The 27,706-nt window shown below is 45.7% G+C and overlaps 1 protein-coding gene across 1 annotated transcript in view; it reads right to left on the bottom strand.

The window, feature by feature from the left end:
- Window positions 1–10,241: 10,241 nt before the first annotated feature.
- TNFRSF11A (TNF receptor superfamily member 11a) overlaps window positions 10,242–27,706 on the bottom strand; it is a 36,356-nt gene continuing 18,891 nt past the window's right edge. Inside the window, exons 4-10 of the mRNA XM_064160846.1 lie at window positions 26,970–27,113; window positions 24,979–25,072; window positions 24,523–24,617; window positions 23,649–23,756; window positions 20,651–20,703; window positions 17,497–18,340; window positions 10,242–12,531 (exon numbers count right to left, since the gene is read on the bottom strand). Coding sequence (XP_064016916.1) covers window positions 12,179–12,531; window positions 17,497–18,340; window positions 20,651–20,703; window positions 23,649–23,756; window positions 24,523–24,617; window positions 24,979–25,072; window positions 26,970–27,113 — 1,691 coding nt within the window. The 3' untranslated portion in view covers window positions 10,242–12,178. The remainder of the gene's footprint in view (window positions 12,532–17,496; window positions 18,341–20,650; window positions 20,704–23,648; window positions 23,757–24,522; window positions 24,618–24,978; window positions 25,073–26,969; window positions 27,114–27,706) is intronic.

Below are 27,706 nucleotides of genomic sequence, written 5' to 3'. Positions count from 1 at the left end.
GTTTCATGTCGTTTGTGGTGGAGCTGAGAAACGTGAGCGGCTGTAAGCGTCACAGCTGCACAGCAAAGCGTCTGCAGAATCACTGAATCACAGCGTGGTGAGGATTGGAAAGGACCACTGGAGATCATCTAGTCCAGCCTCCCTGCCGAAGCAGAATCACGTTAAGGCAGGACACACAGGGTCGTGTCCAAACGGATCTTTAAAGCTTTCAGAGAAGGAGACTCTGCAACCTCCGAGGCAGCCTGTTCCAGTGCCCTGTCACACTCACAATAAAGAATCTTTTTTCTCATGCTGAGGTGGAACTTCCTGAGTCCAGCCTGGTTCTGTCACTGTGCAGCACTGAAAAGAGCCTGGCCCCATCTTCCTGATACCTACTCTTCAGATACTTGTAAACATTTATCTGATCCCTTCTCAGCCTTCTTTTCTCCAGGCTAAACAGCCCCAGGTCTCTCAGCCTTGTAAGAGAGATGTTCTATTCCCCTGGTCATTCTCAAAGCCTTCCGTTGGACTCTCTCCAGTAGTTCTCTGCCTCTCTTGACTTGGGGAGCCCAGAACCAGACACAATATTCCAGATTGAGCAGAGCAGAAGGGCCAAAGAACCTTTCCAGGAGTGGAGGTGAGGCTGATTCACCTGTAGTTTCTTGAGTCCTCCTCGCTTGTTTTGAAGACAGGAGCGACATTGGCTTTCCTTCAGTCCTTGGGCACCCCTCCTGTTCTCCACTATTAAAAAATGGTAAGAGTGGTGTGGCAACAACATCAGCCAGCTCCCTCAGAACTTGTGAGTGCATCCCACCAGTGCTCATGGATTTGTGTGTGTTCAGTTTGTCTAAATGATCTCCCACTCAGGTCTCATAGACCAAAGGACAGTCTTCTATTCTCCAGTCTTGTCCTCTTACCTCCAGGGACTGCAGTTCCTGAGGGCTGGAGTTAGCAGTAAAGACTGAAGCAAAGAAAGCATTCAGGAACTCTGCCTTCTCTGCACTCTCTGTCACCAGGGCTGTCACGTCATTCAGCAGTGGGTCCATATTTTCCCTATTCTTCCTTTTGCCATTGATATATTTGAAAAATCCTATCTTGTTTTCTTTTACTTCCTTTGCCAGATTTAATTCTAAAATGGTTTTGACCTTCCTAGTTGCATCCCTACATTTTCTGACAGCATTCCTATAATTCTCTAAAGTGACCTGTCCCTTTTTCCACATACTATAAACTTTCTTCCATGCAGGTCTCCTGCTTTCTCTACTTAATTTTTCTCTTGAAGGAATGCACTGACTTTGAGCTTGGAGGAAGTGGTGTTCAAATATTAACCATCTCTCTTGGCTTCCTCTACCTTCTAGTCCTAGAGTCCTAGGCCATGGGATTCCTCCAAGTAAGTCTTTGAAGACGATCAAGTTAGCTCTCATAAGTCCAGAGTTACAGTTCTACTTAGTGCCCTGCTTCTTTCTCATATGATACTGAACTCCATCTCATGGTCACTACAACCAACACTGCTCTCAGCCTTTACCTCAACCAGACCTCCTTTGCTTGTTAATACAAGGTGCAGCAGCATACTGCTCTTCATTAGCTTACCAACCACTTGCATCAGTAAGTTATCATCAGTGCACTGCAGGAACCCTCTGGACTATGTGTGCCTCACTACGTGGCCTTTCCAGCAAATGTCAAGGTGGTTGAAATCACCTCTGAGCACCAGGGCATGCAATCTTGAGGCTACTTCTAGCTGTCTGTAGAAGACCTCTTTGACTACTACTTCTTGGTCCGGTGTCTGTAGTAAACACCCACAACAGTATTGCCCATATTAGCCTGCCCCTTAATTCTTACCTATAAGCCTTCCACACGTTCTTCATCCCCCACTAGGCAGAGCTCCTTGCATTCCAGTTGCTTTCTCACATGAAGATCAACTCCAACACCTTGCCTTGCTAGTGTGCCTTTCCATCATCCATGGCAATTCCAGTCACATGAGCCATCCCACCACGTCTCTGTGACTGCAACAAGATCACAGCCTTGTGACTGCACCCAGATCTCCAGTGCTTCCTGTCATTTCCCATGCTCTGTGCGTTAGTATTCCGGCATCTTAGAGACTTAAATGGGGAAGAAGGCAGCCCTGAAGAGGAACCAGAGGAACCACCATAGTCATGCCCAGCCTTGAGGTGTTTGGCCTTCTGGCTGTCATCATGGAAGGCAGCCAAAGAGCATTTGGCACTACTGTGGTTAGCCTGGCTTGTTCCCCAGTTGAGTGCAACAGCCTAAGCCTTACAACTTTGGACTGCCTCCCTGAATCCTTCAGTTTAAAGCCCACTTGACTGAGCTGGCCAGCCTACTGCCACAGATCCCCTTACCCCTTTGAGACAAGTGTATTCCACCATTTCCTTGCAGGTTATAGTCATTAAACATTGTCCTCTTATCATAAAACCCAAACCCTTCACAATGGCACCAGCCACATAGCCAGGAATTATTATTCATTATTTATCTATGCCTGCCTGCCTCCTTTCCTCTAACTGGTAAGATGGGAGAAAAGATAACTTGGGCACCAGTGCTTTTCATTTGCTCTCCCAGGGCTCTATAGTCTTCCTCTATGCTGCTTAGATTCCAACAGCAACTGCTTAGGTTCCAGCTGCAACAATGGGCAGTAGTTGGTGTTCTTGACAAGGTGTGGCACCCTCTCAGCAATGCCATGGATCTTAACTCCCAGTAGGGAGCAAACCTCTCATGACTCTCTCAGGAAACATGGAGGTGTCTCAGTGCCCTTTAACAGAGTCTCCTACTACAAACATCCATTGTTTCTTTTTACAGCAACTGCTGCATGCTGTTGGAGTTCTTCCATGTAGTGCTCTCTCCTTGGTGCCTGTAGGCTCTACAGAATGTTAGAATTGTTTGGGTTGGAAGGGACCTTTAAAGGTCATCTAGTTCAACCCCCTTGCAGTGAGCAAGGACTTCTTCAGCCAGATCAGGTTGCTCAGAGCCCAATATGCTAAGCTGACATCAGAGAAGATGGGAATTTTTCTGTGGGTTTGTGGTTTGTTGTTTCTCTTCTTTACACCTTTCTTCTGCCTCCTAAACCAATATAACCCTAGTTCATGGGTGGAGCATCCGGAAACAGAAGGCATCCAGAGCTAGCATAAATGTCTCTCATGCCAGGCTGGATGTGACACCTCTGGTAGCAGCAGCAACTCCAGATGACCTTGAGGTGTTTTCTACATGCTAGGCATATTCTAATGTCCCATGTATACACATCCACACAGCTGCTGAAAATGCAACTTGTACCTACCCAATGGCAAAAAGTAACCTGCCTATGTCTATGCACTGCTGTCAGGTTAAAGCATCTTCTCTGATCTCACACACAGTCAGAAGTCCACAGGCAGCCACATCTGATACAGGTACTGCTCAGGCTAGCTAGCAAAGGCCTTTTTCATGCATGCTGGGTGCAGGGAATGCACACCATAGTGGGACTTCCAAGTTTCACTTTTTGATCACATTGCTCAAATGTCAGAATGAGTCACCCACCCTACTGAAAGCCACGACCTTTGTATTTACACCGAAAAAGGAATGACAGGCGAGAAAAAGAAAACCAGAAAGTTAAAACATAAGATGAAATAAAAAGAACACACAGTCAAGTCGAGCGTGTCTTAGCTATTTGAAACAGCTGCTGTTATTCAGATGCAGGCTAAAGTAGTTAATGCTGTGATTGTGCTTTAGCGTACCTGTATGGATGTCAAGGGATTCAAGCCAGCAGCGCTGCAGTCTCTGCAGCAAGCACATTCTGGTCACAATAAAGCAGGGCAAATCTTTGTGTGTCTATCCATCCAGTAAAGGATGTGCATTTTATTTGGAAATATACTCCATGTTTAGGGCGAACCTGGCCTTCATCCACCTCCAGGGGAAAAAAGTGCTGAGGGAACAAGATGGTGGCATGGAAGACTGCTTAACCTGGAATGGGCTGCCCAGGGAGGTGGTAGAGGCACCGTCCCTGCAGGTCTTCAAGAAAAGACTGGATGAGGCACTTGGTGCCATGGTCTAGTTGACTGGATAGGGCTGGGTGATAGGTTGGACTGGATGATCTTGGAGGTCTCTTCCAACCTGATTGATTCTATGATTCTATGAACTGCTCATCAAAACACTGAGGTCCAAAAGCAAACAAGTCTTCAAGACTTGTTAAAGTGGTTGCAGAACAGAACTAAGTCTTTTTCCTCATGTTCAGTCTCTTCCTAAAAAATAAAAACACTTAAGCAATTTCTATTTTTTTTCAGCAACACAGCACCAGATGCCAAATCTTCTATGAAACAGATGAAAATATATTGTCTGGTAGACCTGAATGGGACCTGACAAAGGACACTACTAGCAGACATCTGGTAAGCTGACATTCCTCACAAGAACAAGGTCTAACAATTGTGAGACCTCTGCTAGCCACTTGTAGAATGCTTCACCAGCCTCTTCATCCTTGTTGGGTGATCTGTAACAGACTTAGAGCTGGATGTCTGCCTTGCTGGCAGTCTCCATCCCCCTTAGCCATAAGCACTTAACCTTATCATAATCATTGAGATCTAGACAATCAAAATACCCCCTAACATATGCAGCCACTCTACTGCCTCTCTTCCCTTACCTATCCCTTTGGAAGAGCACTCCAGTCACGAGAGTCATCCCACCACAACTACTCATGGGTGAGAATCCTTTTTCCCCTTTGAGGTAGCTGGACTCCTCTGTTGCCAGGAGGCCTGATGCCTTGATGAAAGATCCCACCAAAATTCCACCAACAGCACCAGCCTCTGAGCCACATGTTAACCGGATGCTTTCCTCTTCCTTTCAGTGTTTCTCCTGCCACTGAAGAGAGTGAGAAAAATGCTGCCTGATCCTTCAGTCAATCACCCCAATGCCCTGAAGTCCATTTTGATCACCCTGCAACCTCATCACTGACAACCTGTATAACCCAGAGCAAGCAGTAGTCAGAGGGCTATACCAAATCAGGGAGCTTCCTAAAATGCCTCTGTGAGAAATATATAGAATCCTATGTTTGATCCGATCAATTCGTGGCAGGAGGTCACAGTCATGGAAGAAGGGGGATACTGAATAAAACTGCATTGCTGCTTGCACCACCATCGCAAAGGTATGCAATAGGCTTAAGATAAGAGTAATAAGATTGGCAAAGGAGGGAGGCATGTGGAAGAGATAGTCTTTTGCATATTTGAATGGAAATGCATTCCTCCTGGTGCCACCTTTCTGCATGAGCAAGCAGAAGAACAACAAGGACTTTGAAGTTCATGAGGAAGAACACTTAAGAGAAGACCCTTACTTCATCAAAGACTACCAGAGGGACCACCGGATAAAAAGAGACCTGTGTGGAAGAGACATCTCACATTCCTAAAAACTGATAAAGAAACCCCAATCTTTTCTTAGAACTTAGTAATGAATATGTAATAGAACAGGGTATAAAAAGAGAAAACTGAAGGCAAAGGGTGTGCGTTAAGGTAGAGCAGAGTCTCCCCTCGTACCCAGGCCTGTACATTGCTTGATTCCTGCAACTCTACTAAAGCCTTGACTTGCATGAACGCCAGTTTATGCCTGTTATTTATGACACCTCTAACCCAGGCCCCAGAGAGGCAGCAGGCTTCCCCACGGGATTGCTCTGGTCAGCAAATTGGGCCTTCTGTTCCCCTCAGAGGCAAATCACCTGCGACAGGCACCCTCCTCTTTTTGTTGACGGAGGTAGCCATAGTGTGTGGGGCTGACTGACTCACCCTAGGCAGGTCCTGCATGCATCTTCATCCACAGCCTCAGTTCCAGAGCCCCCTGCCCGCTGCACAGAGGCAACTGGGAAGGTGAGGGAGACTAGGAAGGGATTCATCTGCCACTCTGAACAGGGACATGCTTCCATCCCTTCTCCTCTGTCTCTTAGATCCCACCTCCTTCTTCATGGTGGCAAGAGGGTAGCTGATCTTCTGCTTCTTGTGGAGCTTCCATCTGCTGCCTTTGCCCCAAGCAACGTAGGTTATAGCTCCACTAATTATCTCCCTTTCACATTCTCCAATACTTTTAAACCTTTCCACTTCTTTCGGCTCTGCCACTAGGCTGAGCAAATCATTCACAGGATCACATCGTGCACAGGTGTTGTCTCTGCTGCCCTCTGGTACGAGGGTCAAACTCAGGCACTCCTTGCAACCAGAGACCCAGACAGATGTGTACTTGTGTGGCACCTCCCTTTGGGTCACCACAGTCCTTCTGGTGACAGCTTTCCACCGAGTGGAAGCTACAGCTGGGTCCTCTTCTGGGAGGGCGATGCCCACTGGTAGAGCTGCCTGCCCTGCCTGTTCCAGGTGCCACACTCCCAGGGGCTGTTCATCCCTGCCCGTGGCGAGGCAGCGCCGGCTCTGGTCAGCAGCTCACACTCTTCTCTCCCGGAGGGAGGGGCCGGGGCACCCTCTCTCTCTCTGCGTTTTTGCAGCTTTAGGAATGTTCCTCGGTGCTATCATCCCTTCTGGAACCCTTCACCTTGGTGTCTTCGCTGAAATGGCAGCTACACCAGGGGCTAAACTGCTGCCGCCTCTCTCGTCCCCGCCCGGGGTGAGTGAGAGCCGCCTCAGGCCGGGAGCTCAGGCTTTTCTCGCCCTGAGGGTGGGGGCTGGCGACACCCTGCCTCTCCGCGCTTTTGCTTTCCATCATTTTGCCTTTTGCTGCGTTTTTATGCTTCGGAAAGCTGCCTCCGCTCTTGAGCCTTTTGCCTCGACGATATCGCTGGCAAAAGAGGCTAGGCCGGCGTTTGAACTGCCGCCGCAGCTCCCGTTCCCGCCCGCGGTGAGGCAGAGCCGGCCCTGCGCAGGAGAGTTTCCCGCCCTGAGAGGTAGCGGCAGCGCCCGGGGCACCTTCTGTCCCCCTGCGCTTCTGCCCTCACGCTTCAAGGATTTTCCCCTCTCTCACTCGCTTTGCTGAAATGGCAGCTACAGAGAGTTTGAAACTGCTGCTGTAGATGATGGGGTTGGGCGCAGCCCCGTGGAGATGGACTTGAGGATACCGGTGTAAGAGCGCCCGGGTGTGAGGCGACAGTGTGCACTTGCAGCCTAGGCCAGTCGCAGCCTGGGCTACACCCAAAGAAACGCTGCCAGCGGTTCCAGGGAGGTGATTCTGTGGCTCTGCTCTGCTCAGGTGAGACTTCACCTGGAGTACTATGTCCATCTCTGGAGTCTTCAGCACAAGGACATGAACCTGTTGGAGCAGGTCCAGAGGGCCACAGAAATTATGTGGGGGGATGGAACACTCCTCCTGTGAAGAAAAGCTGAGAGAGTTGGAGTTCGTCAGCTTGGAGAAGAGACTTCACTGGGTCACCTGTAAGATGAGGACATTCATTTTAACAGTCTGTTGTGACAGGATAAGGGCTAATGGTTTTAAACTAAAAGATGGTTGACTTGAACTAAGTACAAGGAATAAGTTTTTTACGGTGAAGATGGTGAAACACTGGCCTAGGTTGCCCAGAGAGGTGGGAGACACACTATCCCTTGAAACATGTCAGGTTGGACTGAGCTCTGAGCAACCTGATCTGGGTGAAGATGTTCCTGCTCACTGCAGTGGGATTGGACTAGATGACCTTCAAAGATTCCTTCCAATCCAACCCATTCTGTGAAACCTCTCTGCATTCTACCAAGTCCCACTGACTTGTGTATGTTCAGCTTTCAAATGTGGTCCTCAACATTCCTGAGCAACTTTGCCCTCCTTGTGGAACTCTAACAGTTTCCTGGTAACATGAAGTCAGGACTGTTTTTGTATATGATCATCTGCACATAACATATAGAAATCTGAGACTGCCAATAGAGGTGACAGCCCTGTCAACTTTGATGCAAGTAAAAGCCAAGGAGTGATCAAGCGATCAGGCAAGTAAGGAATGAGCCAGAAGGGCTATAGTAGTCCTCAGCCAAAACAAGGAAACCATGAGCTAGCTAGCTAAATTAAGAAGAATTTTAAAAGCAGTGCTAAAACACATCTGATCAGACACTGGCAGAGTCAGCTACTGCAATACTGGTCCTAAATGCTATGCTGTCATTACCATGTTTGCAAGCCAGAGTTTGTGCTCAGATATGCTCCCACTTTACAGAAAAATGTGACAAACACTGGAGGCTCTGAAGACAGGAAGGCTAGCAGACCTTGCTGCAGAGATTACATTATCACTTGGTGGCCACAACCAGCTTTGATGCCTTGCATAAGGAAAAACGGGGCAACTATATTCAGTGGAATAAGAGCACTGGGAAATGCAGGTATATGCTAAGGTCTGTCAGCGTGGGGAGGATCTTCATGGAGACCCCCTACAGTACAAACACTACATGGCAGCAGAGGTACTTGAAAAAACTGCATGTTGCCCATTGAGGAGTGAAGCCTAAACTGGTGGATAGAATGGGTTTCAAGACATAACAAGGAGTGAAAGCAATATATATTAATCTCAAAGTAAATCATCCCATGCATGGTGAAAACAAGCAAGAAAGAAGAAGGTATGAAACCCCCTACAAAATACTCACCTCCTCAGGTAAGGACACCATATGTGATTAGCAACAGCACTTGAATAGGAGATTCTCCTCTTGGTTTATGGGGAGGCATGATGTTTGTTGTAAGAGACAAATCAAAATCTTGCTAATGTGGCCTCAGCAATCATATTTAAAGTAGAAACTTTTGCCATGGAATCAGTTTAAATTGGGATGTTAAGGAGCTGTTTGATTCCCTCCTTCAACCTTCCCACTCAACAAGGTGATTGGCATTGCAGCATAAGGGCAGAGTAAGCTACTATGACAAACCTCTGAAATTATTGAATAGCAACAATTTACTCTTCATCCTGGAAATCAGGGTAGTCATACCAGGCAAGAGGAAAAGGGGAGAAACATTTCACAATAATATATGGTCTGAAATGGGTCCTTCTCATCAGCACCTGGGATCACATGCCTCTTGCTTCAGGAGTGACTGCAACTGCCACAAAATAAGCAGTTTGATTTGTCCAGATACCACAACAACTCAGCCAAGGCAAATGTGAATTGTTGGTATCAAGCACTGTGCAGAGCAGGGGATGGGAATCACCACAGGCCAAATGCCGTTGGGAAAAGATCTCTGGTGTCTGCATTTCCAAGTAGAGTGCTGTAAAGCAGTGCTGTGGGCAGGTTGCCCTATCACGTGCCTTTTAGGTCCACATTAAGGTATTCCTGAGGTACTGAAATGGGCAACAGTCATTTGGAAGGAGGCTTGAAATACTGGTTCTAAGGTTTGGAGTGGTTCAGCATTCCTTGCCAGAAACCTCACGCAACTTGGTCAAAAACAGTTCAGTTTTCCAGCAACTATTATTCAGTGTCTATTAATAATACATATTACATACTCCAGAAATAACTTTTCCACATGAAGAATTTGCAGCCATTTTGCCATGTCCAGTGTCATGTGCTGGCAGAAATGAATTTTCCAATCATTGTAGATGTTTTCTAAGGGTGGTGGTGAGGGGGCACTGCTGCCTAATTTGGGTGGAGGTATCTAATAAACCTACAGCCCTCTTAAATACCCCGTAAATACAAAGACATCCTTCTGCAGGCTTCTATTTTATAATAGACACAGGGATGTAATTGCTCAGGTACCATCAATAAAAGAAACTTGAATTGACACGTAAAAGTTATAGCATTTCAGTGATGCTATTCCTAATGCTGTAAGCCTTGCAGAGTTATTTCAAATCTCTGTGTGAACACACAGCAAAGTACACAGATTACCAGCAGCTATTGTTTATATTGATCTTCAATGCCATATTGTTTTTCATGGGGTGAGAAGTGCTCTTGAGCAAAAGATTGTTTCTCGTTTTCCCAGACACATGCAGAATTGCTGCTGCCCTTCAAGGCCTGAAGTGTCTGAGCTTCAAGCTCATGGGTAATGCGTGTTGTGGCTCCTCAGACTGAAACACTTTTAGAAATGCATACTGTGAAGGAGGAGACTTCAGGAATGAGTTGGAATCAGTGCCCAGTTCTCAGCTGCAAAACACTACCACACCAGATCTATGAGAGCTCCTGTTTGGTTCCCTGCAGGTGTGCAGATGCACTTCTGCATTATTGTGGCACATACCAGGGTAGGGAAGCAGCCTTTGTTAAAGCAATTCTACATACCAAAAAAAAGTTACAAAACACTACCCAGGAATATTTTTGTATTCACATTTGGTTTTTGGTTTTTTGGTCAAAGTAAGCATAGCCATATAATAATGTATTGAATATTCTCCATTAATTCAAATACAATCTTCACTTTTCCTCAAGTAGATCTCTTAAGATTTTTATTGACATTAATTACATGTATTGCAATAGCAGCCAGAAGCCTTCAAATTAGTGCCCAATGCATAGGGCCCCATTGTACAAATAGATGTTATAAAGCCCCAGCTCCAAACTGATGACAAAGGAAATCAGAAGGATAAACAGGTCCCTTTGAGGTCCATGTCTAACTTGCCAGGCAGAAACCCAGGGATAACATCCCAGCTATATAAATAATAAAGAAGTATTCTCCTGAGTAGAGGAGGTGGCTAAGCTCATCCTTTGGTGACACAGTTGCTACTTTGTCAGCTCTAGAGGTGCTCTTCACCCACAGAAAAGTACGCTGCAAACACAGCAGATACACAGTAAACCCTTCAGCTTCAAAACCTTCCCAGGGAGAAGTCCTCCCTAGAAGAGAACTTCTCCATTAGGGCAGATGTGATCCCACTAAATAAGAGATCTCTGTCTGACAGGAAACATGACAATGACCCTCCTGAAGGCTCAGAGTGAAGGTAGCCTCCTGCAGCACTCACACATGCAGGAGAAAATTACCTCTTGTCAGAAAATAATTTAAAATAGTATCTTTTCTTCTTGGGAGTTCATTGAGACTCTTTTCCCTTGAGCTTTCCATGGTGGCTGCTGGAGGAGACTGCAAGATACAGGACCTAGAACAAAAACCAACTGAGGAGATGAAACTCCCTTATGGTTACAACTAGTATTATGCTTTAAATCTGAACCTTTGGTCCTGTTGCTTACCAGCTCTGTGTGACAGTGGCTGCACTCTGATTTCAGCTCAGACAGGCCAACCTCTGGAAATAGCTTCATGCTTCCCAAATAAAGTTCTCCTTACTAATACAAGTATCAGAGAGAATGACAAGTTTTTAGGGGAAATAAAGGAATGTGTTTGACTCTGACCAAATTCTCCATCTTTGGGTAACCCCTCTCTCTTCTGTCACTCAGTAAGTGTTCACAACTGGTTATCACAGGCCTCTCCTCCACCTGCTAAACAGTTATGTGTCTTAGACTTCAGTGCCATTATTAATAATGCAGCAGCATGCTAGGCACACGTCACTCTCACCTTCAGGGATTTGAATTCTTCTGACAAGGTGCAATAAGATAGAGGTGAATCAAAGTCCAAAACTATGACTGCTTTTATGGTGTATCAGCTGTATTTTGCCTGTTACTGCACACTTGAGGCAATATTGTACCTACTCATACCCACAAGTTATAAAGGGGCAAAGATCTTGACTCTGGTGCTGGTGGAGACTGCTTCTTTGGAGAAAGGTAGGAAAGGGCTCCTATCATGTACCAAATCACCACAGGGAGGCAAAGGCTGGCGGCAGTACTCGTCTCAATGACAGAGGTGGCTGCTGCTTCTTTCCATCCCAGAGGCATGGAGGAGGCCCAGGACTCAGCAAAATGGGTGCAGCTTAGTTGCAAAATTAAAACTTCGAGGCAGAGGGCAGAGCTCAGAGGCCACTTTCAGTGCAGTCCTCTGCCATGTTGGCCCCTCTCAGGGAGTATGCCATGTGCCTGGCCAGCAACTCTCTCCTCCTCACAACATCCCTGGTCTGAAGGCTCTCTTCAGCTCTTCTTCACTGCTTGCTGGCAAGAGATGCTAAGGAGTAGGGGTTGGTCAGTGAGACTGCTGCCCAGGGTTGGGGAGAAATGAGCCCTGCTGCTGCTCCTATGGTGAGGGCAGTGTACCCAGCTTCTTATGTGCACCTGTTCCCACTGGTAACCTTCTCAATGAGAGCACCACTGACAACACCTAAGCTACAAGGGTCCTTTACAGCTGTAAAATTTCCCAGGAGACACCATGGGCAGTATTAGTCTCCAAATGTGTAGTGATACCCAGGATTTCGGCAGCCCCACCAGAGCAGCCTCGCAGCTCCTCACAGGCTGTTGGTCAGTGCCTTGGCCCACAGCAAGGACACCAGCTTGTCTCAGTTCAACACTTTCTCTGAGCAGTGTCCCAGCTTCCCCTCCTCCTGCACGGGCTGGGAGGCCTGACTAGAGCAGGATGGGCCCTGCTGCAGCCCCCCACTCCCTGTCACCAGGGAGGTGCCTTGCAGCTCCACACATTTCTCCTTGTAGTGCTGGGCATTGCCGGCAAAAGTCTCACATCGGCTGAGGTTCTCCTCCTGGACAGGGCTGCCCACATTTTCTTCACTTGGTCCTGAGGCCGTTGCCCCCTCCTGGGAGTTTTGGCTAAGGTAAACGACAATGATGTCGCCTTTAAAATTCATTACTTGTCCACTTGAGATAAAGGTGGAGTTACTGTTTCCAGTCACATTTCCTGGGGAAGGAGTGGGGGAGAAAAGGAGACACATGTGATTAATATTTTCCCTGCATGAGATGGACACTTAGCACAGTGAACTTAACCTCTTGTGGTAGCTTTTCTTGTTTCGTTATTTTTTCCTCGTAACACGAGGATGTTCTTATAACCAATGCCTTCCACTGGATCTTTTCATTATTTCCACTTTTGCCTCCTCAGGACAAAGCCTGTCATCCACAGGGAGCCTGTCTGGAAGGCTTGGAAACATTTTCTCTCTCAGTTTTACTCTGGGAAGCAAGAGAGAGCACAATGATCTCATGCTCTCCTTGCTGTCCCATGCACTAGCTTGCATCCAAGCTGCCTCTGCCTGTAGTTGGTGAGGAAATGGTCATTATTATCTAATTATGAGTTGGGTTTTTTTGGGGGTAGAGTCCCAGGCATCACATTGGAGGGTTTTTTCCCCCTCCTCTGGTGAACAATCAATCTTACTGTTTGGGCTAGGTAGCTTGAAAGACATAACCTCAGACCATAGGTCGCCCAGTGTCCAAATGACATGGAGCTTATACGATTATCTTATACTGTCCTGATCCTCCATGTAAGTACACTCCAGGACTCACCTGGTGCCCTCATGGATTCACTTAGATGGAGTTTATATTAGAGAAGCCTAACGGGCTTACAGTTTGAGTCAGCCTGCCTGATGTTAAAGCTTTTTCAGTATAAATTCCATCTTTCTGCCACTCAAAAGCTGGTCGCTGACTGCAGTGACAGCAGAACCAGGCTCTGAGAATTAATAAGGTTCCCTCAGAGCAGAAAGAAAAGAGCTGAGAGCAACTTTTCAATAATAAACTCACAAACTTGGTACAGCTTAAAGATATTTTTTTAAAAAAGACAAACAAATAATAATAATAAAATCTCCCTAGCCTATGAACATTCCATGAAGCACCTGCTGTGCTTCACTTAACCATTGCCTGCAAACTCATCTGACATCTTTTAGGCATTTTGTGCCTTTCCTCAACGTTTGAGGCATTCCCATTCTCTTTGTAGCTGGGCAAGGCCCAGTCCCGAGAAATGCCTTTATTCTAGCAGTCACAGGTGATGTTTGGTCAGCAGCAGTGGACACTGTGGCTGCTCAAGACCAAGTCAAGTGTCTCTCTCCTAATCTACCCCCAGGCATTCCTATTTATTTCAGCTAAAACACTGTATTGCCAATTCTTTGCATTCTTTCCAAGTGTGGCTGATTAACATGAGGTGTCAAATACGTTTTCTCTGCAGGAGGGCTTTTTTTTCCCTGTCAGTTGCTTCCCTGGTGTTCAATTTCATTTGACTGTTTGCCATCAACAAAGCTATTAAGCATAACGGGAGTACAAAAATAGCTGTTTGCCTTTATACAGATTGCCTGTCATTCTCAAAAGGTATTGCAGGAAAGTTTATAGGTGCTCAGTATGAGATCAAGAATTCAGAAATCTGTGTGACAGTGGGGAGGGGAAAAAAAAAAGGCAGACTGACACATTTATAATGTCCAGTTGAATGTGGCCGGCAAAAAATCCACTGCTTTCTGAAGACATCAGGCTACAATAAAAGGATATTCGAGGCCTGAAAGTACAGAAAACAGACATAAGACCTCTTTGGACTGCACTAACAGATGTGCTTCCAACCTGAGAAGTATAAGGAACGTCTTCAGAGAAGGGAAGGGTTCATTCTCCACAATGTTTCAGCCTTTTGATCTCGTTTGACTACCTGATTATATTAATTACAATAACAAATTAAGTTTTGTGGTTATTATTCACTAAGGATCGAAACCATGCAGGCAATTACTTTTCTCTGACCCACCTAACGGCCTCTAGGTGGTAAGAACTGTTTGTTGCTGTTCTGGAAGTGAAAGGCTCTGCAAAATCATTCCTAATTGTGAGTCACCTAAGTCTTCCTGCACTCATGCTTTATGCTGTAGCCTTTCACATGACTTGAAGTGGTTAGGAACTGGCACTTCATGTTCAGCTGCCTTCAGAATTTGGGGGAGGTTTGAAAGAGCGCTTGAAAGCCTACTTCCATCTCTGTAAGTGGCACCACTCCAGAGGTTTACTGTTGTCTCCTAGGGCTGTTTCACAGAAGGGACGCAGTTTGCAACTTCTGTTGTCATTCTGAGTGTTAGGGAACTAAAAACAAAACTTCATCGAGTTACCCATGGCCCTTTTCTTTCCATTTTATCACCTGCCCTCTTTTGTGTTGATCTGTCATAGCACGACTGTGTGCAAAGCTTCAGTTGCTTTGAGAAGCTTCACAGAATTTTGTATGCCCACTTATTCCATATGGGTGTGGCACAAGAGCCAGCAACACGACACTGTCAGAGCACCATGTGCAGCCCCAAGCAGAGCCAAACTGCTTCAGTCCAGAAGCTACACCTAAGCCCTGTCCCTCTCCTCAAGTAACTAGGTGCTGCCAGCAGGGCACGGCCATCCTGCAGACAGAACAACACTCTCTGCCAGCCAGCCACATTACCTACTGTTACAGTTCTAAGCTGTCTTAATTGTAAATAAAAATTTTCCAGACAATTAGAGAGATTTCATGGGATAGACTCTCCAAGGAGCTGAACAAAATACAAGAAATATGTATATCCCATTCCATTGGTCTAAAAATGCTGTGTAGTATTTTTCTGGGCTCTCTTGCTTGCTTGTTTCCCCCCCATCTTTCCATCTGGCCTTGCTTGCTTCTACCTGCCAACTTCTGTTTGTGTTATTGGTGAGAATACTGACTGGGAGCAGGGAGAGATAATACTGTTAGCTGACAACAGCCTTTGGGCTTTGTCCAGGGAGGTAGGTGGGCTATTGTCTAGTTGTATATGTAAATGTATTTGTATATGTTTATTACCTTTTACATTTAGCCTCCTTTTGTAAGTAATGATTTCATTTTACTTCCACATTCTGAGTAGCCGTGGTAATTTGCCTTTGGAAGGTAAATCCCAAATTCTATATTGGTGCAAAACCACTACACACCTACAGATTAATCAGCCCCTACTCTCAGGCTGCTCACAGCTCAGGTAGTGCCTTCTGGCACTTATGCCAAAAAAAAAAAAAGGATAAAGTAGAAACAGAGTATTTGTGCTCAGGTTTCACCAGGTGGCACTACAGCATGGACATACCCAAAGGGACAGGCACACTTAAGAAAGTCAAAAGAATTATGCTGCAGATCTGAGATGGCAATTTCCTGCATGTTGCTTAAATCCAAGATCTCCTGTTTTTCCTGTTATTCCTTAATGTTCTTATTTACTCTTCATGTCTGATTTTGAAAGAAAAGTAGTGCTACTGAAGTGCCAAACAAGTGACTTTTAGTTGTACCTCAGAGTCACAGAAGCACAGGATGTCATGGGCTGGAAGGAACCTCCAGAGATCACTGAGTCCAACCCCCCTGCCAGAGCAGGAGACTCCACAACCTCTCTGGGGAGCCTGTTCCAGTGCTGCATGACACTTAGAGTAAAGAAGTTCCTCCTCATGTTGAGGAGTCACCTTCCAGTAACAATGACAAAAGGTAGTACGTGCTCACTTGGCCATGGTCGAATTTTGTAGAGACCAAGCAGTGAAACTGTGCCATGAATTCAGGGAACTGAAGCAGCAGAGAGCATCTTGTCTTAGAAAGATATAGGCTACACACTTTCAAATTCTCACATGGCATGTGTGTTGAGAGAGGAAGTGCCTTCAAAAACGTCACTTCGGGGTCTTATAGCTTAACAAGAATGCCTCTGTAAGAAACCTTAAGGCACAATATGATTTTAAAGAAGGGCAACTGTTTACATCTGCTGTGTGTGGTATGGTAGTTCATACTACTTAAGGTGCCCCAGTCAAACCTGAGGTCTCACTGCACTTGGCAGTGCACCGATATAAATGAAAATCATCTCACTTTAAGAAATTAGAATCTAAAGTGACTAATAACACATGACAGGCAGACTGCAGACTTTTATACCGAAAAAAAAAGTCTGAGAGAGGAAGGTTTCATCCAGAAAAGGCTCATAATTTCCCTTCTGCTAGTTTTGGTTCAGTGATTTCTTTTCCCTGCTTTCTTTTGACAGTTTTGGTGTCTTTACTCAATTAGTACTTTGGCAGTGACAGTTCTGATATATTGATTAAATTAATAAACTAGTAGTCAGTTAATCAGTGACAGTGTTTCAGAGTTGCTACTGGGACAGAGCACAGTATGGGGAAACAATGTCTGCATGAAATTGTTTTTTAGGGGAACACTTAAATCCTAGCAAATTAAAACAGAAAGTGCTAAAACTAAACCAGAAAGAGCTAAGAGCAGAAAACTGGACTTAATCTCTTAGACCCAGTTGTGGCCACCAGGTTACAGCTCCAGCTGGAGTTTCACTGGCCACCATATAAATGTAACTGGACTTAAACCTAATGGCAAAAACCTGTGTTGAATGGAAAATCATCTCAGCATTATGCTTCCTCTCCTAACTCAGCCTCTAGGTCCCTATACTAAGTTTTCTCCAGTACAGAGACCTGCTATCAACAAATGATGAATAGAATTACCTGGCCTCTGCCGTGAGAGCCAAAAGACAGGTTCAGCATTGCTAGATGAATCAGGGTAGGACAATGGTCCCTCACAGCGCTCTTATGACTTCACTAAAAACCCAAATGGCCTTATACCATTTCCATTTTGTGTAGGCCCCTTTATGTACAGGAAGTTTTCTACAGGGTCTCTCTGGAGCCTTCTCTTCTCCAGGCTAAATAACCTCAACTTTTAAGAAAGAACAACCTAGAAGCAAACACGAACTCCATAAAAAATTACCTTTACCAATGTTAACATTTTGGTCATAATTAATGATTTCTGAGGATAACTCATGCAAAACATAATATTGCAGCTTCTCAGTGATCAAGTGAAAAGGCATCACTTTATTTTTCTCCCCTTCTCCTAAATTAGACCCTCTGAATAATCGCTCGCGGAAAGAATAATCCTAGATGACTGTGTATGGATGAAGCCTAATGGGCTTACCAGATGCTGGAGGGAGGTCTGAAGTGGTGCTGTTTGTCCCTGAAGAGCTTCCCTTTGTGTTCTGGTACTTCATGTTGCTACTGTCCAAAGATGCATCCTCCATACTGTGATCATTTGCTAGAGTGCTCTGACCAGCAGAAAGAGAATTCAGGCCCCAGGCGCACTGTGCAGAGGATCCAGTTTCTGGGGAAGTGGAGGCACTGTCAGGCACAGCACAACCAGGTTTACTCCACTTTCTGGGAGATTCCCTATATGAAATACCACACCTCACACAGATCTTCTCTGAGTCACAGTTTGTTGCACAACCATCTGTGTCTTTGTTGCCCATTTCTTTCAGGCAACTGGGGGCATGTTGGCAAGATTTCTGAAGAAGTTTGTCCATCACAGTGTGTTCCCCATCTACACCGAAGGAAAGGTGGCAGCCTTGAGAGACTGACACATCCTCTGTGCTCTCAATCCCTGAAAAGTACTGATTCAGGCTGTCATTCTCCCCTGCCTCCATCGGTTCTGAAAACGATGACATGGTCTTACTGGCAGTCTGACTTAGCAAAGATAAATAACCAGCAGTGTCAAGATCCTTGTCCATGTATTCATCTTCTGTAGGAACTGGTGGAAAACGACCATCATCAGCCTCAGTTACCTCAGAGAACTTTTGGAGGCCCCCTCCCACCATGCATGGCACCATGCTGGGGCTCCCATTCCTGCAAGGAGCATGGCCACTGGTGCAGCATGAGCTTCCAGGGCCAGGAGACCCGGTGGGGTCCAGGAGATGTGTGCCTTCAGAGGTCTGGGGGATAGCAGCAGTTGTGATGTTCACTGTAACAAATGCATCTCTTGGGGGCTCCTGAGAAAATGAAAACCAAAAGCATGTTTAATAAATAGCTCAGCTAAGGCTGATTTCTAGACAGCAAAGGAAGAGGCAGATCTCAGTTGTTCCTTAGAATCATAGAATCAGTCAGGGTTGGAAAGGAGCACAAGGATCATTTAGTTCCAACCCCACTGCCATGGGCAGGGACACCTCACACTAGATTGGGCTGTCCAGAGCCTGATCCAGCCTGGCCTTAAACACCTCCAGGGATGGGGCATCGACCACCTCCCTGGGCAACCTGTTCCAGGGTCTCACCACCCTCACGGTGATGAACTTCTTCCTAACATCCAGTCTGAATCTACCCATTTCTAGCTTTGTTCCTTGGAGTGGAGCTGCTGAGGTTGAACAGCATTTGCTGTGTTGGAGTCTTGAAGTGTTCGGCTCTGAAACTGCAACTGGTGATGCTGGGCTTAGCAGATGTTCAGAAACGTATCTGGAGGTCTGGGAGGCAGTAACATTTATTTTTAGGAGACAACTACTCATAGTTATTAAAAAGACACTTAAGAGTTAGTAAATCTAGAACTGCTATATTCTGCTGTTCCTTGGGAAGCGTCATTAAGACCTACCTAACTGCTTTTAATGGTTTGGAACCCCTCAGTGTATCTGAAGAGCTGTGATTTTGGAAGGCCTCACTGGGAGCAGAATCTTTCCTATCAGTAAGAATAGAAGAAAGAAGCTGGGTTGATTCAGAGGGCCTAGGAAAAGAGAAGTCACAGAGGCAAGGTTGCTTTAACCTGAAAAATGCTAGGAAAACAAAGGCTCACACCACCATTTGGCCCGTGCTTGTCAAAGTAAAGCTACATTTTTGGTTGCAGCTCAAAAAAAAATATGTTGGGAAATACTTCAAGGATTCCCCTCAGTTCATGCCAGCTGTGCTGCTGCAAAGCTGAGTATTTGAGAATTGATACCTTTAATTTCTAGTGTCTGTGCAGATCTTCCAGGATAGAAGAGCGTAAATGCTGCCAACCACTAATTGTTGTTGATTGACTGTGCCCCAAAGGACCTGAACAGTTGCCAGTACAGGAGGTTGCATGAACATTTCCAAGGCAAAGGAGGAACTACCGGCTCCAAAAGGTAGATTTGGTTGGTATGAGGTTTTGTGTAATAGTGGAATTGGAGTCTTTCAACGGCTATGTTAGACAGAGCTCCTAGGTGGGATGGTAGGGACAGCTCAGTCTACATCCATGGTGGGAAACAGGCAGTGCAGATGAATTTGAACCTGTGCCCCTATCTTGAGCATTTTAAGAGCGGTATCCCAGAGCAAAACCTCTTGTAAGACTTTACTTTTTTTCACATCTGAATGGATCTCAATTCAAGAGAAATGTTGAGATACTGGAACATGTCCAGAGAAGGGTGACGAAGCTGGTGAGGGGCCTGGAACACAAGCACTATGAGGAGAGGCTGAGAGAGCTGGGGTTGTTTAGCCTGGAGAAGAGGAGGCTCAGAGGTGACCTCATTGCTGTCTACAAATACCTGAAGGGAGGTTGTAGCCAGCTGGGGGTTGGTCTCTTCTCCCAAGCAACCAGCAACAGAACAAGGGGACACAGTCTCAAGTTGTGCCAGGGGAGGTATAGGCTGGATGTTAGGAGGAAGTTCTTCACAGAGAGAGTGATTTCCCACTGGAATGGGCTGCCCAGGGAGGTGGTGGAGTCACTGTGCCTGGATGCATTCAAGAAAAGCCTGGATGAGGCACTTAGTGCCATGGTCTAGTTGATTGGATAGAGCTGGGTGCTAGGTTGGACTGGATGATCTTGGAGGTCTTTTCTACCCTGGTTGATCATATGATTCTATGACAAGAAGGATTTCTTCAAGCACTATAATGAAGATGTCTCACAGACTTGCATGCCTGAAATTCTTGGCATTGCCTCAAATCGAGGTTTCTCCCCTGTGAGCACTCTGGTATGTAAAGAGGTTAAAATTCAACTTAAATGTTTCCTACTCTTAGGATTTAGAAAGGCTCCCCCCTAGCAGAATCTCAGGTGTTCAGTGGACTCATGTTTAACTTTCTCCTCATAAATATTTAATCACCTTAGAGACTTCTACCACTGTTAAAACTGGCTGACACCAGAGGGCGAGTTCAGAAGCTATTTGAGAATGGTGATTTCATATGCCTCAGATTTACAGAAAACCAGACTGAAAAAGCCAAAAGCTGTGAGTGTTTGTTGAGGAACTCAAAACTTGTTTTCTAGCCAAACAGTAACACGGAGTCTGCTTCAGGAGGGGTGTCAGGAAGGCCATGAGGAAAACCTAAACCAAAGAGCAAACGATAGTGTCTTTAACTTTTACCTTAGTTCCTTTGATTTGGCTGCACACTTCATTAGCCCAGTTCTGTAGATCTGCTGCAGAGAAAACAGAAAGAGTAGCTGTAACACATAGCAGGCACTGAAGTTAGCCACAGACCTAACCACCCAGCCCCTCACAACCCGCAGTATCATGCTAAATAAAGTCTTGCTGGGTTTTTCACGGACTGTTCAAGCCTGCCAGTCTTGGTCTAGCTGAGGATTCATTGTAACTGGAACAAGGAGACATTTCTGTGGAACAAATGTTTCCAGGCTCCTAAAATAGACCACAGCTAAACTGTGTTCCACATCAAATGGGCTTTCTTTCCTGGTCATATGTCACACCAAGCTCTGACTCTCCCAATCCAGACCTGCTTGCTGCCGAACAGACTATTTCAAGAGAAGTCACATGGACAGCACAAAGGCACTCAGACAGGAGCGAGGACCCTGGAGAGAAGTGGGTAAGCCACTGAAACCACAGGATGGCAGGCTCAAGCGCAGCGTATTCCACTTAATCAGGGTGCACTTACTGGAGACATTTCTTACTTGGACTATCTGCCAAGGAAAAGCTCTAAGTCCAGCAATGCTTTATGGTAATGACTGCCATGGAACACAGTCCCTGTTTTCTGTTCATACTTCCAGGAGATCTTGTAGGGCTCAGGTCTCATTTGCATTTGAAGCTTATGCTGGTTTTGGGTGTCTGAAGATGTATCAGCTACATAGCCCCTGCCAATTCCCAGCAGTGACTATCTCTCTGATGTTGAGTCTGCACATTTACTATCAGTTCCCCTCCCAGAAGACAGAGCTCCTTCCCAAGCCTGCAAGTCTCTGAGGCTCCAGGATTTACCATGCAAATTCAGTGAAGGACTGTCACTGCAGAGCAGCAGGGCAATAGAAATGTCAAAGAGCATTCCCTTCTAACATGCTTTGCATCATAAGTATTTGGTTTGCAAGGAGAGTCACCATTTCCTCCAGCCCATCCCAGAATTCCAGATTTAGCACAACCTGTGTTTAGTGTGGCAGAGGCAGCCTGTTCCTAAAACACAGGCTGAAATATGCTTTACAAGAGAGGGTTGCTGTCTTCCCTTCTGCTGCTCTCAAAACATTTCATAAGTTGTTGGAGCTAAGGCAAAAGAGATGATGAAAAAAATAGAATAGAAAAAGCTTTTCTTGTTTAAGGGGAGGGGGAAAAATAACAGAACAATATGACTGCATCCTTAACTAATGAGATCCAGGGTTTAGCACAAGCTAAGTTCTGAAGTTAATTCCACTATGTTAATCCCATATTCAGTGCTCTGAATATGGAATTACATAATTATATCTTTGCTAGAATTTCTCTTTTTTGCTATGTTTACTGTTTAGTCTATTTCCTTCTAGTACTTTTTCCATAACTAATCAGTACTTTGGTCTTCAAATAAAAATATTGCCTCTATAGTGATTTCAAATACTCATCAGGCCTTTGTCTTTAAATCCTTATTTTAACCTGTCCACATGTAGGTCTCAGGGGAGAAGGGAAAGTGGGAGGAAGGAGATGGCACTGTCCCCTTGTGCTTTGCTCTGGTGAGGCCACACCTCGAGTATTGTGTTGAGTTTGGGGCAGCTCATTACAAGGGGGATGTGAAGGTGTTGGAGAGAGTGCAGAGGACAGCAATGAAGCTGGGGAAAGGCCCAAAGAATAAATCTTATGAAGAGCAACTGAAGGAGCTGGGAATGTTTAGTTTGGAAAAGAGGAAGCTGAGGGTAGACCTCGTTGCTATCTATAGCTACCTGAAAAGAGTTTGTGGAGAGGTTGGTGATGGTCTCTTCTGAGGTAATTAGTGATAGAACAAGAGGGAATGGCCTCAACCTGTGACTGGGCAGGTTTAGACTAGATATTAGGATTTTTTTTTCCCAGCAAGAGTGGTCAGGCATTGGAATGTGCTGCCCAGGGAAGTGGTGTAGTCCCCAACCCTGAATGTGTTTAAAAATCATCTGGATGTAGTGCTTGGGGCTATGGTTTAGGAAGCACCTTGAAGAGTAGGGATATGGGTTGGATTTAGCGATCCTTAGAGTCTTTTCCAACCTGATTGTTTCTGTGATTCTGTGAGAGAGGAGGTGATGAAAGCCCTGTAAGCCTTTCATTGCTTCCCTTCAGCCAAGAGGGCTGTTATGCCATGCAATGCAGAGCAGCCATACTGCTATAAAAGCCTCCAGCATGAGCACTTCTTCATCCACACAGTGGTTGCCTCTGCTTCGAGAGCAGTCACCCCAAGAGAGTGCAGGGCTGCAAGTGGATACCAAGCGATATCCAGCAATCACAGAATCACAGAATGTCAGAGGCTGGAAAGGACCTTGAAAGCTCATCCAGTCCAACCCCCCTGCCAGAGCAGGACCACCTATACCAGATCACACAGGAATGCATCCAGGTGGGTCTTGAGTAGCTCGAGAAGGAGATACTTCCCCTGCAGAGGGAGACTCCTCAACCCTACTGGGCAGCCTGTTCCAGTGTTCTGTCACCCTCACAGTGAAAAAATTCCTCCTTGTGTTTACATGAAACTTCCTATGCCTCAACTTCCACCTCCTTGCCCCTTGTCCTGTCATTAGGCATCACTGACCAGAGCCTGGCTCCACTCTCTTGGCACTCACCCTTTACATAGTTATAAACATTGATGATGTCACCCTTCAGTCTGCTCTTCTCCAAGCTACAGAGCCCCAGCTCCCTCAGGCTCTCCTTGTATGAGAGATGTTGCGTTCCCTTAATCATCTCTGTAGTTCTGCACTGGACTCTCTTAGGCAGTTCTCTGTCTTTCTTGAACTGCATTATACATTATGCTACCTGCTTAGAGGAAAGGAATCTGAGGCCAGTTTTGCACTAGTTAAAGTATACCCACATGGACAGATACAGGGATAGCATAGAACATACAAAATAACTCCTGAGTTTCTTAACCTGGTGATTACTCATGAAATCAGGGTGCAGAGAGAGCTATGCAGCTGTCACATTCATGACTATGGTTAGTGCCACGTACCTGTCAGCTTTTTCCCTTTATTCTTGTAGTATATGATGAAGATGACAATGCCAATTAGTGCCACAAAAAACAAGATGGGGATTAATACGTATAAGATCCTGTTTGTTCCTGCAGGGTGTAAAAAATACAATGCCATCAACATCCAGCTTGTCCTCAGCAGTATGAGAATCCTTGCTCGTTTTACTTGTTTTTTTCCAGAGGAGAGAGCTTTTATAACCCCTCCTGTTTGATTTTCAGTTTCATAAAGACAGCAGCCATAGCCTTCATGCAGTTCTGTGACAAGTAGCCTTACCGAAGGTACCTGGTACTGAGCCACCTCCACAAAAACAGGCTTGGTGTCTTTAGAGACGTGATGCAGTTTCCTCTGAAAGCCCCCCTGCAACCTACCAGCAGCCCATGTGCTGTTCTTGCTCTCTCCCTCAGGGGACAGAGGGCTTCTCATGGAGACTACAGAATTCAGCTGGCAAAGTTTGTCCTTCATTTCAGGTTATGAAGGATGACTGCATGCCAGGCAAGCAGTCTCCCTGACACCATATCCACACTGGAGAAGGAAATAGGTAGTGGGCAAAAATGGACAGCTGATATTGCACCCATTTCTATGAAACAAGCATGGAGAGAAGCTGGTAGCCTTTGTACAGATAATGTGTGTATGGGAATCAGCAGGCTGAAAGATTGCCAGAGGTGTAAATGTAATGGAAGCCATGGGTATAACAGTGGTGCTGCTGGCTACAGAGTGTCAGTAAGAGACATAAAGCTCTACTTAGTAGGAGTGACCCACAATGGGAATGGAGTTAAGCCAGTCAAAAACCTTAGTAAGCACACCCCACCTCCTCTCTGCTACTGTCTAACACATAATCTGTATGAGGGCAGATACCATCTTCTGATAGCTCAGGCATCTTCCATTCTGCACAAACTGCATCTGCTTTGTCGGTCCCAGGCCTGATTTCTTTCATTCCTAGAGCTGTGCAGCTGAAAAAGAAAGACAAAGAGCTTAAGTTCTCAATTTCTCAAAGAGGAAGCATGTCATGGCTCCTACATTTATGCAGAGTAGTGCTTTCTGTTGTAACACACAAGACTTCTCTTGCCTTTCTCCATCCTTAAGAACCCTAGATATCTGGTTTAGTTTCAGCAGTGTCAGGTCACTATTGTTACTGCTCTGTATTGCTGCCCCCCAAGAGGAATTCAAGATTCATTGTAAGAATGCCTTTACTGCTGTACAGCCAACAAAAATGGTCAGACAGCCTGAAATACTCCACTGGAAAAAGCTTTCACTCAATCATCTCCTTGCCTTCTGGCTGTTGTGGTCCTTTCACAAGATACAGGGACTTACTTGGTCCAGGATTTACACTCATTGGTGGATGAAGCAACCTTTGAGAAGTAGCCTCTGGGACATGGTATACACGTTGTGTCCTTGTCCTGTTGCACTGTGTGCAGTAAAGGAAGAAAAATGTCATAGCTGAGTTTCTGCAGGTTCCTTTTACATGAGGACAAGGTGACTATGCTCCCAACCTCCTGCTCCACCCCCACTTTGGAAACCCCCTGAAAGCTGCTCTGAAGACAGAAGGTTATTAGATTACATTAGAGCAGCAATGACACTCACATGCAAGCAGAAAAAAGCATACTAGTGCTCACCTGAGCCCTTCTCTACATGATCAACACGAGCAGGAGCTAGCTGTTTGCAGTCATTGTAAAATAACACGGAGCTATAACCTTGTGACATTCAACAAGGCCAAGCGTAAGGTCCTGCACCTGGGTCGGTGCTGGGGAGGGACTACTTACAAGGTCTTGTAATACAGGACGATGAGTAATGGGTTTAAACTGGAATAGGAGAGATTTAAACTAGTTGTTAGGAAGAAGTTCTTTACTGTGAGAATGGTGAGACACTGGAACAGGTTGCTCAGGGAGGCTGTGGATGCTCCCTCCCTGGAAGTGTTCAAGGCCAGGTTGGATGAAGCCTTCAGCAACCTGTTCTAGTGGGAGGTGTCCCTGCCTATGGCAGGGGATTGGAACTAGATGATCTTTGAGGTCCCTTCCAACCTAAACCACTCTATGATTCTGTGATTCATCATTCTATGATTATGTCCTTCCTCTTCTATTAACTTCCTCGTGCTGATGCTGTGCCACAGATAGTGACACTAACTGGTATTGTCATTGCCAGGAAAGCACAGTGAACAAAATGCTGTACCAGGGCTTGCTAGGCTGCAGAAAAAACAGCACCACTCTTCTCAGGGCTGGAAGGGACCCCAAGAATCATCTAGTTCCAACCCCCATCATGCACACTAGATCAGGCTGATCAGAGCCACATCCAGCCTAGCCTTAAAAACATCCAGGGATGGGGCTTCCACCACCTCACTGGGCAACCTGGTCCAGTATCTCACCACTCTCATGGAGAACTTCCTCTTAACATACACTCTGAATCTACCCACTTCTGTTTTTTCTCCATTCCCTCTAGTCCTATCACTACCTGACACCCTAAGAAGTCCCTCACCAACTTTCCTGTAGGCCCCCTTCAGATACTGGAAAGCCACAATAAGGTCTACTCAGAGCCTTCTCCACACTGAACAGACCCAGTTCTCTCAGTCTGTCTTCATAGGAGAGGTGCTCCAGTCCTCTGATCATCCCTGTGGCCCTTCTCTGGACATGTTCCAGCACATCCATATCTTTCATCCTCTCTATTATGTGCAGGTTTTTTGGGGTTACTCATGCTTGGCAGAGCTCTTCCTGGTGTTTGTTACAACTCTGAACCTGATTGCCTCCATCTTCCACCCATGAAACACTAGCATTTTGGTTTTGATCAGACTTAAGACTATAAAAGTCTGTCATAAATCCTTGTATTGCAAATCACCTGAAACAGAATAGTTGCACTACTTGAAAGCTGTTAATGACTTTTAACCTGCTTGTAACATTATAAAATTGCAAAGCAAAGTCACTGGACAAAATCTGACTTCAAGTTCAACCTCAGAAGTAATCTCTAATGGACTGTGTCTCTGAGTACTGGAGGCAATGAATGACCCAGCGACCTCAGCAAACATCAGAAATGTACTGAACACCTTGCAGCTCTTGCTATGTCTGTATGATGCCTTGCAATAGTCACTTATGCCAAGATACTCTTTAAACTGCAAAGACCAGAAGCCTTGGAAATTCAAATAGTCCAGGATGGTTAAAGGCAGTGGTAATGATAACTTGGATCTGCATCTTCTGTTGACAGTCATCTGAGAATCTAGAGCATCCTCTCAAACACTGCAACCTACATGATGCTGGCCTTTTCCTGTATGCCTTGGCCAGGCATTTCACTTTGCACACTGCCTTTCCATGTCTTACCGGGGTGCTTGACTCCAAATCCTGGAGCACATATGGTATTTCGCTGGCAGCAGTCGCAGTCTTCACTCCAATGGTAGCCCATGGTACAGGCACACCGTCGCTGGGACGTGCTGTTCCCTGGGTTCACTTCTTTCAAAGCCTTCCCTAAAGAGGAAAGCAGATGGCAGTAAAAACCTCTCTGATAACAACCCCCAAGTTTATGAACGTCTCATTCTATGTTTTCTTTGCTTAAATGCCAGATGTAAAGCTATCCATGTCAGAGGAAATGCTGTCTTTCCAGAGACATTCTGTTTCTCTCTCTTTCATGAGAGACCCTTGGTCAGCACAGGGCTCCTCCCTCTCCTGAAAAATACTGCACCCCTGAGCCATACTTTCCCTTGTAGCTGCTGTAGAAAGCAAACAGATCTTTTGAAAGGGTGAGACAAACATGTTAGTAAGGGAAGTGAATGCACTATCTGCCAGGCAAGATTCAACCCACAGGGGTGAATGGTCTCAGCAAAGATAATCATTACCAGCAGCAGAGAGACTATGGCTATGGTGCTCAGCACAGAATCTCTCCTGTCTGGGGACCTTCCTGTCTGCCAGGCACTTCTGCAAGCCTGGATCCACTGTCAGGTACCTGAACAAAACAAGCCCCCTGGATCCCCTTTCCCATTTTCATGACAGAATCACAGAAACGTTTGGGTTGGAAAAGACTCTCAGGATCACCAAGTCCAAACCATATCCCTACTCTACAA

Source organism: Pogoniulus pusillus, chromosome 21 (genome assembly GCF_015220805.1).
Source record: "Pogoniulus pusillus isolate bPogPus1 chromosome 21, bPogPus1.pri, whole genome shotgun sequence".
Classification (NCBI taxonomy): Eukaryota; Metazoa; Chordata; class Aves; order Piciformes; family Lybiidae; genus Pogoniulus; species Pogoniulus pusillus.
The sequence above is the reverse complement of the archived record's forward strand: the minus strand, read 5'-3'. Positions and strand labels throughout refer to the sequence as shown.